Source organism: Mobula hypostoma, chromosome 3, assembly GCF_963921235.1.
Source record: "Mobula hypostoma chromosome 3, sMobHyp1.1, whole genome shotgun sequence".
NCBI lineage: Eukaryota > Metazoa > Chordata > Chondrichthyes > Myliobatiformes > Myliobatidae > Mobula > Mobula hypostoma.
In genome coordinates this window covers 4,545,985-4,563,501 of record NC_086099.1, presented here as the reverse complement: position 1 = coordinate 4,563,501, position 17,517 = coordinate 4,545,985, and the positions used below count along the sequence as shown (strand labels likewise).

The window sequence follows — 17,517 nt, the reverse complement described above, 5'->3', positions numbered from 1 at the left end:
CTGATTCGTCAATAAGAGTTGTAAATAGGAAGAGGCAATTGAGATCACAAAAATGCTGGAACATGGTATAAAACTACAGATGCTAGAAATACTCTTTAGAATAAGAGAGGATGCAAGTCCACATGACTATTGAGTTTAAAGAAAGATGATGTGGCTGATTATCTGAAATTATTGAATCATTAAGTCCTGAGAGAAATCGTGCCGGCTCATGCTGTTCTTGGTAATCTTTGTGGGTTTCTGGAACAATGCAAGAAGCCAAAACAGAGCAGGATGGAGCATTAAACTGGCAGACTGGAAGCTACCAAGTGAAGGGAGGAGTTCTGCAGAACGGTCAACTTAACTTGTGTTTGGTTTCTTCAGTGTAGAGGGGACAATGCTGTAAGGATAGAATGTGGTATATTAAATTGAATTAAATTAATTGTATTTATGGAAGAAATGTTTGGGATTCTTTATGATGCGAGAAGAGTGAATAGGAATAGGACATGCGTTACATGGCACATGTGCGTAAAAATTGGTAGAGCTGAAAGTTTGAACCAAGAGTTTTGGAGGAAGTGTTTCATTCAGAATGGTCAAAGTGGAGAGGTTTAGGGATGGGTTTCTTGGTGACTGGTGCCCTCAACTTCAAATTGAATTCAACATTGTGTTACGTACCCCGTAACTGGGTTGCCAAACCAGCAGAAATGGACCACTTAGTTGGAGTCTGGATTACTGGAACTAAGCAAGTTTTATTAAAGAAATAAGTAAACAGTACTCTAAACGTAAGGATATAAATGCAATGGGTTAGCAATGATAAAACACACATGTACACAGAACTAGGATAATAGGAATCAATCAAGCTCTATTGCAGTCTAGGGGTAAAATGATCAGTCTCAAGTGACGCAGAGTTCATTTCAGCTCAGTACAGTTCGCAGCAATCATTGTTGTGCTGTTGGAGAGAGAGAGAGAACGAATATGCAAATTTCCTGATTCAAAACAGACCTTTGATGTTCCTTGCAGTTAGCTTTTGGGCGAGCCCATTTACTGTCTTCTGAGGTCACCGACTGTGACCCCTCCGTTCCGGATACGATCATCCTTCCGTGGTGAACCCGGCACCCAGGCAAGGGCAGACACACACACCAGGTTCCCGCCGATCGTACCTTTTCACCCTGTGCGTCTACGGTCGGTCCAGCGATCAGACCTCCAAAACTCCCACCAACTTTTGGGGGCACACTGCACTTCCAGGGTCTCGTTATCTTGTGATCTTGTGGTGTCTGTCTTGCCTTAGTGAACCTGTTCCTTTTATCCCCCTGCTGGGGTATCGCCTGTCCATCAAACTTCAAACAGTTCAGGTTCAAAGCAACCGGTCTGACAATACTCGGAACTGTGTCTCTTTTCGTTAATCTCTCTCGTCTCTCATTAACATTTCTGAATGCTGCTCCATTGTCTCACTTATCTCTTTCATTAGCATCAATCTTTTGATAATTTGGACTTTCATCACAATTGCTAGCCAGCATTTCCAGTTTCTATCGGAATGAGAGGCTATCAACTGGGGAGGGAAATATCTTTCTCATGCCACAGTTGCCTGATGTTGTGTTTTAATTTTTTTCTGGAGGAATAGAAGTTGAGAATAAGAGGAGAAAAGATGGAGATTAGAAAAATTCATCCAAAAGCGAGCGAAGGATAGAAATTTTGAAGCAATGTTGACAGAATTTTCCTTGGAGCCATTTGGTATTGATGAACTCAACATTGAATTCATCAGTTTCAAAATGTACCATGAACTTCCATTTTTACTGACAATGATGATCCTGCTATTGGCTTTTGCACCTATTCTGAAGCTATCCAGTTATTTGTAAACTTATCATTGCTATCTCCTTTGCACTGTTAATCATTTGTTCATTGCTGCCTTCCCCTTTTGTTCTAATTTTCCAAACCTCTGTTCAAAACTCTATACCCCTTAAACATTTAGTCGCTTTTGACAAAAAAAAAGTATATTTTTGCAATGTTAGCCCTGTTTTTTTTTCACAAATGCTATTGGATCTGTTGAGTGCTTGCTGTATTTTTAATTTTTCTGATTTTTAGCGTATGCTCTGTTTTGCTTTCACATTGAAGTGTGGTAAAGCAGTTTTATCTTCAACCACCAAGTCAAAAGTCCGCTATCTTTAGCCTTCATTTGTATTCAAGTCAGCTGTTTTTAATCAGGAATAGGAGAAAAATTATTCTATGACTCCCTGCATAGAAATAATCTTGGGTTTATTGGATTGGTATGTTTTGTCTGTTATGGGCTAAAACTGAATGCCTGGGTGTTGTTGAGTTGTTGTCATTTCGATGTTGGAAGCCAACCTGCACTGTTTTACTGTTTGAGCTGTGGGGTAAATCTGCATGTAAGTTGAACTGTTTGCTCTCCTGTCCTGTTTCTGTCTCTTTTCAGTGAAAACTTCCACTATTTACATGAGCTCATCAGTAAATGACTAAATGGTAGTCTAGTGGATGGATTTTAATAACTATTCATGACTATCACCTGGAGGTCAGGGGTTCAGGGTGAAAGTTAAAAAGTTTAAGGGGAACATGAAGAACAACTTCTTCACTCAGAGTCCTGAGAGTGTGGAACGAGCTAGCAGTGCAAGTGGTGCATGTGAGCTCGATGTCAACATTTAAGAGAAGTTTGGATAGGTACATGAGTGGTACAGGTGTGGTCCCGGTGAAGATCAATGGGAATAGGTAGTTAAAATGGTGCGACATGGACTAGCTGGGCCAAATGCCCTGTTTCTCTGCTGTACTTTTCCATAACTCTGTGACTTCCTAGTAATAGGCAAAACACAGACCTATCTTTACTTTTCTATTCCTAACTTCACAATAGCTGGAATACAATTAGAAGATGCCTAAAAATGCAAATTGAATCTGATTTTCTATGAAGGAGGGAGCAGTTTTAATGCTTGAATCAATAATTGTTGTAAAAACTGGAAAAAAATTATATTCCAAGGATTCCAGTGAGTGGTTGTAGATGGTTGCCTCTGACTGGAGGCCTGTGACCAGTGATGTGCCACATGGATCAGTTGTGTGTCATCTATATCAATGATCTGGATGATAATGTGTGGATAATTTTGTGGATAACACCAAGATTGGGGGTGTAGTGGACAGTGAGGAAGACTACCAAAACTTGCAGTGGGACCTGGACTAACAGGAAAAATGGGCTGAAAATGGTCCTTATAATGCAAACAAGTGTGAGATGTTGCACCTTGGGAGGAAAACCAGGGCAAGGCTTATACAGTGAATGATAGGACACTGAGGAGTGTGGTAGAACAGAGGGATCTGGGAATACAGCTCCATAATTCCTTGAAAGTGGCAAGCTGGCTCTTTCTACTTGGGGTTGGTGAGTCAAAACTAGAGGTCATAAGTTAAGGGTGAAAGTGAAATATTGAAGGAGAATCTGAGATGTAACCGAGTAGTGTAGTGATAATGTGGAATGAGCTGCCAGTGGAAGTGGTGGTTTGGGTTCAATTTTGAACATTTTAAGAAAAATTTGGATAAATACGTGGATGGGAGGGTATGAATGGTCCAGATGCAGGTTGATGGGAATAGGTGAATAGTTGGGCCAAATGCCTATTTCTCTGCTATAGTATTCTATGACTCTGACTCAAAGTAGAGCAAAAGTCAAGTATCAGTTAAGTGATGCTTCAAGACATGCTGACAAAAATTGTAACTGGAGTGCACCTTTGATTGCTAAATCTATTGAGTCTGAAAGGTTATAAATTGCATTATCAAAAGAAATGCTAGAAATTCTAAAAGGCCCATTAGGGCTTGGAGCTTTGGTTTTGGGAATGGGATTGCAGATGTAGAGGAAAATGGATGGGTGGGAAATGATGTTTGTAGATATAGTTGATATGGATGGAGAAAGCAGTTGGGAGATTGGGAGGGAGAATAGGATCAAGGTTGGGTGGGGAATGGAATAAATATTTGTACAGAGATCAATAAATACTAAGGAAATTTCCATTCTGTGGGTAAGAATGTATTTTAATAACTTGTACTGCAGGTTGGAACTGCAGGACAATGCTGTCTTGAATAGCTCAATGATGGCCCATCTGCAACCCATCCCCACCTCTCAAAAAGGCTGAAATTCTGCAGCATTGTTGCATTGGGGTTGCCTTGTTGGGTGATCCCCAGAGGCAGAAATTGCCCTGAAATGGCAAGGTTGGCAATAAACAGCTGAATTTTAAGAATGAAGTAAAATGGTGTAGAGATGATTAATTCATGGGAAAAAAAGTTTAGTTGTACAAAGCTGGAACCTCCAAATCAGCATTTATGTAATTTGAATTGATAAGTAAAAATGTGTTCATCATTTTTTGGCATTTTTCCAATGAACAGCATTGTAAACAGCAAGGTGATGGGCAATTAGAAGCTAGGATTTTCTTGTAGACTTTCTCAGCAAATATTATGTTGGTTGCATGGATCGCTAAGATCCAATAATTCATCTGTGGACAGGAATGAAATTTAGGAATTTCTAGTGTCTTCTATGTACATTGAAGAGAAATGATAATGCTGTCATCAAACGCAGATGATATTTATGTGCAGCTAACTGTAAATGGCAGTGAAATAAAGAAGAAATTTTTTTGTTATCTTGGTTGAGAGAAACATTATTCTCTATGCGCCTTAACAGTTTACCTGCATTTCCTTGTAGGGAACGCTCAGTAACTTGTGCAGCATTTGTGGAAAGAGAAACCAAATTAATGTTTAAGATTGATGATCCTTCTTCCAAACTGAAGAACGTGCCGCTGATAAATCTTTTATGAATCTTTGTGGCTGGAGTTAAGAAACTGCAAGGGTTAAAAAAATATATATGGGAACCATATATAGGCCTCCAAATAGTAGCCAAGATGTGGGGATGAGCTTGCAAAGGTAGCTGGGAAGGGCATGTAATAATTGTAATGGGGGACTTTAATATGCAAGGGGATTGGGAAAATCAGGTTGGTGTCGGATCGCAAGAAGGCATTTGTTGAACGCCTAAGAGATGGCTTTTTAGAGCAGTTTGTGGTTGAGCCTGCTTGGTGAAAGGCTATCTCAGATTGGGTGTTATCTAATAACCTAGATCTTATGAGGGAGCTTAATGTAAAGGAATTACAGAGGCATGAGAGAGGAGCTTTCCCAGGTGGATGCGGGCTGGGATGATGGCAGAACCGAGATGGCTGAAGTTTCTGGGAACAGTTCACAAGGTGGAGGAGGGTGGATATGTCCCACAGAAGTAGTTCTCAGATGGCAGGGCTAGGCAACTGTGTTGGCTGACAAGGGAAGTTGAGGACTACTTAAAAGCCAAGGAAAGGGCATATAGGTAGCAAAAGTGAGTGGGAAATTGGATGATTGGGAAGCTTTTAAAATCCAACAAAAGGCAACTAAAAAAAGCTATAAGAAGGAAAAAGATGAAATATGAGGGCAAACGAGCCATTAATATAAAGCAGGATACTAAAAGTTCTTTCAGTTATATGAAGAGTAAAAGGGAGGTGAGAGTTGATATTAGATCACTGGAAAATGATGCTGATGAGGTAGTAATGGAGGACAAAGAAATAGCCAATGAACTTAATGGGTGCTTTGCTTCTCTGTTCACTGTGGAAGATACTAGCAGTGTGCCAGAGGTCCGTGAGTCAGGGAGCAGGAGAGAGTGCCATTGCTATTACAAAGGAAAAAGTTCTAGGCATACTCAAAGGTCTTGAGGTGGATAAGTCACATGGACCAGATGAACTACATCCCAGAGTCCTGAGAGAAGTTGCTGAAGTGATAACTGATGCATTGGTCATGATCTTTCAAGAATCACTTGATTCTGGCATGGTCCCAGAGGACTGGAAGATTGCAGATGTCACCTCACTCTTGCTAAAAGGAAAAATAGTGCAGACTATTATCTAAATCAGGAGAAAATTCAAACATCAGAGGTGCAGAGGGACTTGGGAGTCCTCGTGCAAGCCTCCCAGAAGGTTAATGCATAGGTGGAGTCTATGGTAAAGAAGGCAAATACATGTTGGCATTTATTTCAAGGGGAATAGAATATAAAAGCAAGGAGATAATGCTGAGTCTTTATAAGAGACTAGTCAGGCTGCACTTGGAGTATTGTCAACAGTTTTGGGCTCCATATCTCAGAAAGGATGTGTTATCATTGGAGAGAGTCCAGAAGGGGGTTCATGAGGATGATTCTGGGAATGAAGGGGTTAACGTATGAGGAGCATTTGGTAGCTTTGGGCCTATACTCACTGGAATTTAGAAGAATGCGGGGTGAACATCTCATCAAAACCTTCTGAATGTTGAAAGGACTTGATAGGGTGGATGTATGGGGGAGGGGTATCCAGAACTAGAGGGCACAGACTCAAAATTGAGGGGCAACCTTTTAGAACAGAGGTAAGGAGGAATTTTTTTTAAGCCAGAGAGTGTTGAATCTGTAGAAGGCAGAAGTTGATAGTTTCTTGATCAGTCAGGGCATCAAAGGATATAGCGAGAAGGCACGTGTATGGAGTTGAGTGGAATCCGGGATCAGCCATGATAGAATGGTGGAGCAGGTTTGATGGGCTGAATGGCCTAATTCTGCACCTATGCCTTATAGTCTTGTGGACACTAATATTATTGCAACAAATAGGGAATTGGAAGTGGAATTAAAATGGGTGGCCACTGGGAGATCCCGAGTGGCCACCCATTTTAATTCTACTTCCCATTCCCCCTTCCACTATGTCAATCCATAGCTTCCTCTACTGTCGTGATGAGGCCATGCTCGGGTTGGAGAAACAACACACCTTGTATTCTGCCTGGGTAGTCTCCAACCTGATGGCGTGAGCATCGATTTCTGGAACTTCTGGTAATGGCCCCCTACCTCAATCACCATTCCTCATCCCCCCTTTTTCCCCCTCTCACCTGATTTCCTTGCTTGCCCATCTCCTCTATCTGGTGTTCTTCCCCCTTTTCTTTATTCCATGACTTCTGTCCTCTCCTATTAGACTCCTTCTTCTCCAGCCCTGTATTTCTTACCAATCAACTTCCCAGCTATTCACTTCATCCCTCCCCCTTCAGTTTTCACCTATCACCTTGTGTTTATCACTCCCCTCCCCCCACCTTTGAAATCTACTCCTCAGCTTTTTTTTCCTCTAATTCTGCCAAGGGTGTCAGCCCGAAACGTGGACTGCACTTTTTTCTATAGATGCTACCTGGCCTGCTGAGTTCCTCCAGCATTTTGTGGAAGTTGGTACTTTCTTCATCAGTCAGGGCATCAAAGGATATGGTGAGAAGACAGGTATATGGGGGTGAGTGGGATCCGGGATCAGCCATGATGGAATAGCGGAGCAGACTTGATGGACTGAATAGCCTAGTTCTGCTCCTATGTTTTATATTTTCAATTTAACCAGGGTTGAGTTTTCATTGAATAATCAAGTTGTAGTTTTGTGGATTCTAGTGTTACTTTCAGGGCATAATTCTAACATTGGAATGATACCTTTTGAAGGTCCTTCAGCTCAAGCTATTCAGGGAATAGTCTATAATTATACTAATGCAAATTGTGAGCTTCATTACTCTATTTACTCACTTTTCTTTCTCCTGTTCCTATCCTTAATGCTGGAGAATGGTTGGTTAATTTTGAAGTTGCTAAGATTTGTTGACTGGTTTTATTCAATAAAATGTATAATGATAAGATGTGTACATCTATATCCTAAACACCCCAGCTCATGTCTCCTCTTTACGTGCAGATCACTTGATGGCAGGCTGCAGGTTTCACATCGTAAAGGATTGCCTCATGTTATTTACTGTCGCTTGTGGCGCTGGCCTGATCTTCACAGTCACCATGAACTACGAGCCATTGAAACTTGTGAATATGCTTTCAATCTTAAGAAGGATGAAGTGTGTGTTAACCCGTACCACTATCAGAGGGTGGAAACGCCAGGTTAGTCAAGGCTTGTGTTAGATTGTAATAAAAATATTCGGAGTATATTTCCCTTTTGTATATCTAAAGGCAGCAACAATAATTATTAGCTTATAGAAAAAGGTGAGGCAATTAAAATTTTGAAAAGCCAAGATGATACTTGGATAGAAAACCTCTGCTTTCATGGGAAAAAACTACATGTAACATGCAACAGAAAATTTGACTGATCTTGGATGAACTTTTGCATAGGCATGATTGTTTACATGTAGGCTAAGTGTTCGATACATCCCCTAGGGCAATAGCAAAGGAAACAGTTGCTGTTCCCAAACTTGCATTTTCAAAATTTGTATAATTTGTCGTGGACAAAAATGATTTTCACTCATTTTCCAGTAAAGTTTCAAAGGTACATTTAATGTCAGAGAAATGTATACAATATACATCCTGAAATGTTTTATCTTTCCAACCATCCATGAAAACAGAGGAGTGCCCCAAAGAATGCAGAGCCACTTTAAGAGGAGTGCAGAAGCCAATTAAAAAAAAATTCATTGTACCAAGTTCACTTTGGCAAACAGTCAAGCCGGTTGTTTCCTATATTAACTCTGCAAGTAATGAAACAGGATGTGCTGTCAGGTGATCCTCAGAAATTGTACAAGACAGGAATTGGTCAAAGTTGATGTCTGTAATACCAGAATGTCACTTTCAGATTAATGGCATCAATTGAGTTAGTCCCCTGTAGACAAGATTAATACATGCAGTGACTTGTACTGATTTGCTCTTTAAAGTGTTACAGCTGATAAAACAGTAAAGTTATTTTAATGGATAATCTCTTAAATTGAAGTAGTTCTTTCATGTGATGTTGAAAAATATATTTAAACAAGGAAACATAATTTTGTGCCTTTTGGTATTTCAATTTGTTGGTTCAAGTTCCAGTTCAAGTTTAATTGTCATTCAACCATACATGAATACAGCCAAATGGAACAGCATTCCTCCACGACCAAGGTGCAAAACACAGTATCAATAGTGCAGAGCACACAGCACATATAGGGTGGATACGAGTAATTATTTTTACTTTTGAAGACTCAGTGCAATTCCAATTCATCATACATTGATACATCTGGAATATTAGGTTATAAGGAGCTCCTTCGGTACATTGCTCTGAAAGGCACTTCAACCCTAAAGATTCACAACAATGAGAGGCTTCCTATTAGTCTCCAATTCCATCAAATTTGTGGTGCAAGATATTTAAATCTGAAAATATTTTCTAGCAAATAGATTTGCATAGAGAAATGAAAGTGACGGTTCATTATATTCTGATCTTGTTGGAGAAATCTCAAAAAAGACCTAGCCCACAAATAAAACTTAAAAAATGGAAGTATACCTTCAGGTGATACTTGATTTTTCTATACAGATATGCTTGTATCATTTCTGTAAATGGGAAGAATTAACTACATTATACTTGCTGTCTTGCTACTGTACTGTTGTAGAGAATAGTCATGTCCCAGAAGACAGTATAAAGTTTCAGCATTATTAACTATTTCTACCATTTGGTTTCAGTTTTACCTCCTGTACTGGTGCCACGACACACTGAAATTCCAGCAGAGCTGCCCCCACTTGATGACTACACCCATTCTATCCCTGAAAACACTAACTTTCCATCTGGAATAGAACCACAGAGCAACTATATCCCAGGTATTAATCTGTTAGACAGTTCCACCAACTACTGTGAAGTGAGCTGGTTTGTGCTTAGAGCAATTTTATTTCCACATGAAGGAAAAGTAGCCATGCAGGGACAGTTATAACTGGAAATATAAATTATTTTCCATTTGAAGTATAGTTAATGGCTTTATATGTTGAAGAGGCAAGTTATGGTTTTAGATGAAATGGGTCCATGTTCACACTAAAAAGATGAAAAATTAGTTGATGAACATGTTCCAGTGGACATCTTTTCAAAAGAGATATGAGTCTACATTTGTCCAATTTAAGTTTAAAATAAGTTAAATTACCAGTGAAATGTAGGATAGATTGCAAGCTAACGAGCATTAGAAAGCAAAGATGATTATCCTTCGATAAAGCAATTCTTTCTAGTGAAAATCTTAAAAAAAAGCTAAATTATGAATATAAATTATGCTAATGAGCAAATGGACGTTGAGAGTGAAGTACGAGATAGTACATATTGAAAACATATTTCAAATAGAATGACTTCATAGAAATGAAGGAAGGAAAGGGGTGGGGGCAGAATTCTGATCTATCAGGATCTTTGCTATAAATCACACAATAATTGGCTATGTAGACTCCATTGCTAATTTTGATTCATTGGAAAGAATGAAAATCTTCATGATTACCAAAGGAAAAGAGGATGTTTTTAAAATGCTGAATATTTATAACTTTTAATTGTGATGGAAATTTAGATTCCTGTATGTTCCAATTCACATGTAGACACTGTTTGAGTATGGAAAGAAATGTCTGTGTGGCACATGCATCTCCAATGAGAGAATGCGGCTACCTTGGGCACTAATCGCGAGGAATGGGAAGCAGAGGATTATGCAGAGAAAATTCGGAATTGGTGTTAAAACCAGGATAGGATCAGTCATAAACTTGTTGAGTGCATGCAGAAGACTTGGGGCAAAGGATTGACAAATGCCTGTTTTTGATTTTCCTTCAGTGGGAGATGATGGAATATTGTACACTTTCCTTTGAGTGTGCTTTATTAGATTCCCTTTCACCAGCATTAACCCTTTCCTTCAGTGGTGTGGCTAGAGTGTGCTCCATTTGCAGAATGCACTGCATGAACTCACCAAGTTTCTTTCACAGTACTTACAAATGTACATTTAGCACCGTGCAATACTACAAGAGCAGCAGATACGCAAGATTCCTCTATTCCCACCATCAATCCCACCTCTGTGTCTCACCCATAATTTGTGTACTATCCTGACACTTAAATACCCCACATCTTCATTATAATTTGTTCAAATTTCTAAAACTCCATCTGACTAAATATTTGAACCAGCAGGACTAAAACTCAGGACAGTGGCTCACCACAATTGTCTCAAAGGTAATTAAGAAGGGGGTTTGTATGTTGACCTAAAAGAAAACTAGCCATTTAGGAAATTCATTTCTCAAGAGAAATTTTGATAAAACAATTGCTTTCTAATTTTATATTATAAACCTGGAGCTGACCTACTGGATGTTGTCATAGAATCATAGATTCAGACCATCAAATCTGCTCCTACATTGTATAATGACAGATTTATTTCTCTTCTCAACCCTGTTCTCCTGCCTTCTCCCCATAACCTTTGACACCTTTACTAATCAAGAACCTATCAACCTCCGCTTTAAATATACCCATTGATTTGACCTCAAAAGCCATTTGTGGTAATGAATTCTACAGATTCACCACCCTCTGGCTAAATTCCTCCTCATTACTGTTCTAATAAGATCTCCCTGTGTTCTGAGGCTGTGCCCTCTGGTCCTAGACTCCCCCACTATTGGAAACATCATCTGCACATCCACCTCATCTAGGTCTTTCAATATTTGGTAGGTCACATCCTTCCAGTAGTGTGGCAATTGGATTATACACAAAACTCCAAATGAGCTTGGACCAACTTTGTAACCCTTCGACTGTGGGCTAGACCACAAGCTGCCGTTTTTTTTTAAAAGAAAGAAAGAAGCCATCTCAGGCATTCTACGAATCATAAACACAGATTCTGCAGATGCTGGAAATGGTGAGCAACACACACAGTGCTGGAGGAACTTAGTAAGTCAGGCTGCATCAATGGAGGGGAATAAATAGTTAACATTTTGGGCCAAGTCTGATGAAAAACCTAGGCCAGAAATGTCGACAATTTATTCCCCTCCATAGATGCTGCCTGATGCTGCATTCTACAAATTACTTCTCTTGGGATCCAGCACCAACCTATTTTTCCCAATCTTCTTGCATATTGAAATCACTCATTACCATGTAACATTGTTATTTTCTATTTCCCATTGTAATTTATACACTGTATGTCAGTACATGTGACAATAATAAGCCAATACCACCCACTGGCTGCTGTTCAGAGGCCTAACTTACAGACAGGAATGAGGACATGTCAGTCCATGTTCGCTTTTGCCACATTGAGGCCACCCTCAGGGTAAAGGAGCTTCACCTCCATATTCTGCCTGGGTAGCCACCAACCTGATAACATGAACATCGATTTCTACTTCTGGTGACTTTTTTCCCCCATACCTTTTCAGCTTCTATTCCCCTTTCTGACCTCTTACTTCCCCTCACCTGTATATCATCTCTCCCTGGTACCCCTCCTCCTTCCCTTTCTTCCATGGTCCATTCTCCTCTCCAATCAGATTCCTTCTGCAGCCCTTCACATTTCCCATCCATCTAGCTTCACCTATAACCTTCTGGCTTGTCCTCCTTCCCCTCCCCCCCCCCCCCCAATTTTTATTTTGGCATCTTCCCACTTTCCAGTCCTGATGAAGGGTCTCAGACCGAAACATAGGTTGATTAATTATTTTCATAGATACTGCCTGAACTGCTGAACTCCTTCAGCATTTTGAATATGTTGCTCTCAATTTCCAGCATCCATGGCAGATCTGGTGTTCAGAAATGAGACATTTGTCTGTGCCTCCTGTGGCAACCATCAAGCTCTCTATCCTAATCACATTTCCTCTATTATTCCCATAAACTATTTTTGCTGTCTGTCCTGTTTATGGGTCTTTCCCCACACGGTGTGTATCCCTCTGTGTCTTTCATCCCCCCCCCCCCGTGTGTGTATGTGTGTCTTTCCCCACACCATGTGTCTCTCCATGTTTTTCTCTCCCTCCCCGTGCGTGTGTGTTTCCATCTCCCCCTCTGTGTGTATCTGCCTCTCCCTTTTTCTTTCTCCCTCCGTGTTTCTTCCCCACCCAGAGTGTCTCTGTTTGTGTGTCTGCCTCTGTGTTTCTCTCCTCCAAGTGTCTCTCTCCATCTTTCCCTCTTTGTCTCTCTGTCTCTCTCCCTATCTGTGTGTCTCTCTCTCATTGTCTCTCTGCCCTCGTGTGTGTGTGTCTCTCTCTCTGTCTCCCCCCCGGCCGTGTGTTGCCGTTTCTCTCCCCCCCCCCCCCACCTAACTCAATTAGTTGAGTTTTAAATTAACTCAACTAATGTTTGGATACTGAGGCTTCTGAATAGAGAATTTCCCTTGCATTAACATATCATCTTACCTGCACTCAGCCACCTAGTTTACTATGGTTCCTTCAGCCAAATTGTGAGTAACGGGGGGTGGAGTACTCATGTAATACTATACTAAACAAAGCCTGAGAACTTCTTTTTCTTAAGTCTATTTTCCCTCTATTTGGTTTGTCTGATAGTTATTTCTCAATCTGTTAGTATATTACCTACAATTCTGTGTTCTTTGATGATCAGTATCCAGTTGAACCTTTATCAAAAACCTTTTCAAAATCTAAATCCTCCACATCCACTGGTGGTTCTTTCCACATTCTCATGACATCCTGCCAAAAATTAATTCTCAATTAAATTCTACACAGAAGGGATTCTTCAGATGCTGGAAATCCAGAGTAAACATGCAAAATGCTGGTGGAACTGAGCAGGTCAGGCATCATCTATGGAAAAGAATAAATTGTCAACATCAACTGTTAAGATAAATTCTATTAGTCAGATGTGATGTTCCTGTCATAAATCTAAGCTGACTATTCAATCCTCTTCCTCTCGTGTGGTCTGTTAAGATACATTATAGATTCCAACAATATTGGGTAATCGAGTCTTATTTTCACTCAATAGGTGCATTTGATGTCAGAGAGATGTATACAATATACATCCTGAAATTCTGTTTACCTCTAGTAAATAGTGGGGTTGTGATGGATGCTTTCTAATCCACATGTCCAGATTCATTATTTCTGTTTCTCCTTTCAAATCTCCAGGATATTTAATCTAATTTAAAACATTTGAAAGTAACTTGTGAATGAACAGGTTACATTTCAGGCCTGAGATTCTCCATCAGAGTTTCAATCCAAAACATCAACTGTTTCTCTTCATTGGTACTGCTTGATCTGCTGAGTTTCCTCAGTATGTTGTTGTTCAAAATTTCTAGCAGCTGCAGAATCTTTTTGTGTACCAATGAACATATTGTGGAGTTTATAGGTGTTAATGTGACAGAAAATAGTTTTCTTACATGACATAGTTAAAGTGGCCATCTGATCACTTCAACAATAAAACAGCTGCTCTCTCAATGTATTAGAAACACCTCCCCCTGGCTACATTAGTGAAGATGGAGAGACCAGTGATCAACAAATGAACCAAAGTATGGATACAGGTGAGTATCTATTTTCTTCATTGATTATTGGTGAATTTACAATCAATTGTGCAACTTTCAAATAGTTTTGAGATAATTTGTCTTGATTTAAATGAAAACTAAATTGTACCTTTCTGTTAATTTGTGTAAGAGAAATAGGACTTAAAATTAAGCAACTCTTGTTCGAGGTTTGACATTGACAGTAATTTATCTTAAAATACGCAAGTTTAATCTGTAATAAATAGTGAAAGTGCAATTATTTTATTTAGCTAAAATGTCAGTGTTTCCATCTTTAGGGTCTCCTGCAGAAATGTCGCCAAGTACCTTATCACCAGTTAACCACAGCTTGGGTAAGATCAATTGCACCTTGATTTCTTTTAAAAATTTCTATTCATAAAGATGTCCTTCTGATTGAGGAGGTTATTAAGCCCTTTGCATCTATGCTGGGAAAGCACATTCCCTGATCTTTTTGTAACCTATCCTCTCCGTATCCACCACCCACTGACATAAGAGGCAAATTGCAGTGGTAATTGGAAAACTGGTGCAGCTGAAGGCAAGCTGGTTGATATCAGAGAAGATGCGAACTCCCGTCAGTACTGGAAGTTGGGATTGATCCTGTGTTGCTTGAACAGAGAAGAGAGGCAGCAGCTCTAATAGTTGTGCCATCCATAATGACTGAACAAGAGTCTCAAAGATGCCTCCCAGCATAAAGTGGGAGTCAAGGTTGTATTTGTTTCCTTTCTATTTGAATTAAGGGACGCCCCTAGATCATGAGTAACCAGTGAAAAGGGGAGATGATGAAATTTACTCAGATCTAAGTACCAGAGTGTTTTGTGATAATGAAGGTCATGTAAATGAAATAAATCTACTTTCAATAAATTCAATGAAGGATGAAACTTCCCTAAAGATGCATTTTGCAGTGCATCTGCATTTAAACAATATGACATGGATTTCTAGAAAGTTGTTGTGTTAGAGAGTTAAACATTGTACCCTTCGAATTTAAAAAAAAATCCTGTGATAATCTTGAGTGTAAGTTATTGCTAGTTTAGAAAGAAAATTTAACTAAGACAATAAGGCATAGGAGCAGAATTAGTCCATTCAGCCCATCAAGTCTATTCTGTCATTTCATCATGGCTGATTTATTTTCTCTCTCAACCACATTCTTCTGCCTTCTCCCCATAACGTTTGATACACTGACTAATCAAGAACTTATCAACCTCTGCTTTAAATATTCTCCAAGCTAGTACTTGCTTCCTATAGTGTGAAACCCAACATCATGAATGGCAGTGTGATCACTCCCAGATGAGCCCAGTGCCTTTTATGCTCGCTTTGAAAGGGAGAATAAGATTACAGCTATGAAGATCCCTGCAGCACCTAATGACCCTGTGATTTCTGTCTTGGAGGCTGATACCAAGCTGCGTCTTTCAGGAGGGTGAACCCTTGCAAGGTGGCGGGCCCTTATGGAGAGTACCTGGTAAGGCTTGGAAAACTTGTGCCAACCAACTAGCAGGGGGTGTTCAAAGGCATTTTCAATCTCTTATTGCTACAGTCAGAACTTCCTATCTGCTTCAAAAGGGCAATAATCATACCAGTGCCTAAGAAGAGCAGTGTAAGCTGCCTTAACGACTATTGTTCAGTAGCACACACATCTACGGTGAAGCGCTTTTGAGAAGTTGGTCATGGCTAGAATCAACTCCTGCCACAGCAAGACTCAGATCCACCTCAATTTCCCTTTTGCCACAATAGGCCTATGGCAAATGCATTGGTTCTCCACGTGGCCTTGAATTACCTGGACAATGTAAATACCTATGTCAGGATGCTGTTTATTGACTACAGCTTGGCGTTAAGCAGTATCATTCCTGTAGTCCTGGTCGATAAGCTAAAGAACCTGGGCCTCTGTACCTCCTTCTGCAACTGGATCCTCAACTTCCTAACCAGAAGATCATGATCTGGGCAGATTGGAAATAACATCTCCACCTTATAATAAACAATGGTGCATCTCAGGGATATGTGTTTAGCCTGCTGCTCTACTCTTTCTGTACCCATGACTGTGTGGCTAGGCACAGCTTAAATGCCATCTATAAATTTGCTGATAATGCAAACGTAGTTGGCAAAATCTCAGATGGTGGTGAAAGAGCATACAGAAGCACGATATACCAGCTAGTTGAGTGGTGTCACAGCAACAACCTTGTACTCAATGTCAGTAAGATCAAAGAGCTGAGTGTGGACTTCAGAAAGGGTAGGATGGGGGAACACATACCAATCCTCATAGAGGGGTCAGAAGTGGAGAGCGTCAGCAATTTCAAGTTCCAGAGTGTTAATATTTCTGAGGACCTAATCTGATCCCAACATAGCGATACAGCTATAAAGAAGGCAAGATAGTGGTTGTATTTCATTAGGAGTTTGATAAGATTGGTGTCACCTAAAACACTCACAGATTTCCTCAGATGTACTATGGAGAGCATTTTGACTGGCTGCATCACCATCTGGTATGGGGGCTGGGGGCTACTGCACAGGATCGAAGTAAGCTGCAGAGAGTTGTAAGATTAGTCGGCTCCATTATGGGCACTAGGCTCTGTAGTATCCATGATATCTGGAAGCATGCGGTGCCTCAAAAAGGCAGAGTTCATCATGAAGGAGGTACAGAAGCCTGAAGACACACACGCAATGATTCAGGAACAGCTTCTTTCCCTTCTGCCATCTGATTTCTTAATGGACATTGAACCCATGAACACTACCTCAGTACTTTATTTTATTTCTGATTTTGCACTACTAATTTAACTACATGTACTTATTCATATTTGTATAGAAACACAGACATGCATACATAGACACACACCCTTGTATTCTGAGGCTGGACTGCCCCACCATAGGGTATGACCTGTCCACATCCACTCTATCGAGGTCTTTCAATATTCACCCTCTTCCCCCCCCCCCCAATCCTTTTAAGGACCAGAGGCATCAAACGCTCTCCATACGTTAATCCTTTCATTTCTGGAACCTCTCCAAAGTCAGCAGATCCTTTCTTAGATAAGAGGCCCAAATCTGTGCAAAAAACTCCAAGAGCAGTCTGACTAATGCTTTATAAAGCCTCAGCATTACACCCTTGCTTTTATATTGAAGGCCTCTTAAAATGAATGTTAACATTGTTTGCCTTCGTTACCACTGACTCAACTTTTCAGGCGCCCTGAATGTGGACTTGCAAGTCCCTTTGAACCTCTGATTTCTGAATTTGCTCTATATTTAGAAAATATTCTACACCTTTAATCCCTTTACCAAAGTGCATGACCATGCACTTCTCTATACTGTATTCCATCTTTCACTTTGCCCATTAAACTTTCCCTCTTTCATCTTGAAGCTATGCCCTCTTGT

General features: G+C 40.2%; 1 protein-coding gene across 2 annotated transcripts in view; it reads left to right on the top strand.

The window, feature by feature from the left end:
• Positions 1-17,517, top strand: part of smad2 (SMAD family member 2) — a 123,168-nt gene that overhangs the window by 61,848 nt on the left and 43,803 nt on the right. For both annotated transcript variants that reach the window (XM_063042591.1, XM_063042590.1), the window contains 4 exons: positions 7,689-7,882; positions 9,416-9,550; positions 14,092-14,166; positions 14,442-14,495. In XM_063042591.1, the coding sequence (XP_062898661.1) occupies positions 7,689-7,882; positions 9,416-9,550; positions 14,092-14,166; positions 14,442-14,495 (458 nt within the window). The remainder of the gene's footprint in view (positions 1-7,688; positions 7,883-9,415; positions 9,551-14,091; positions 14,167-14,441; positions 14,496-17,517) is intronic.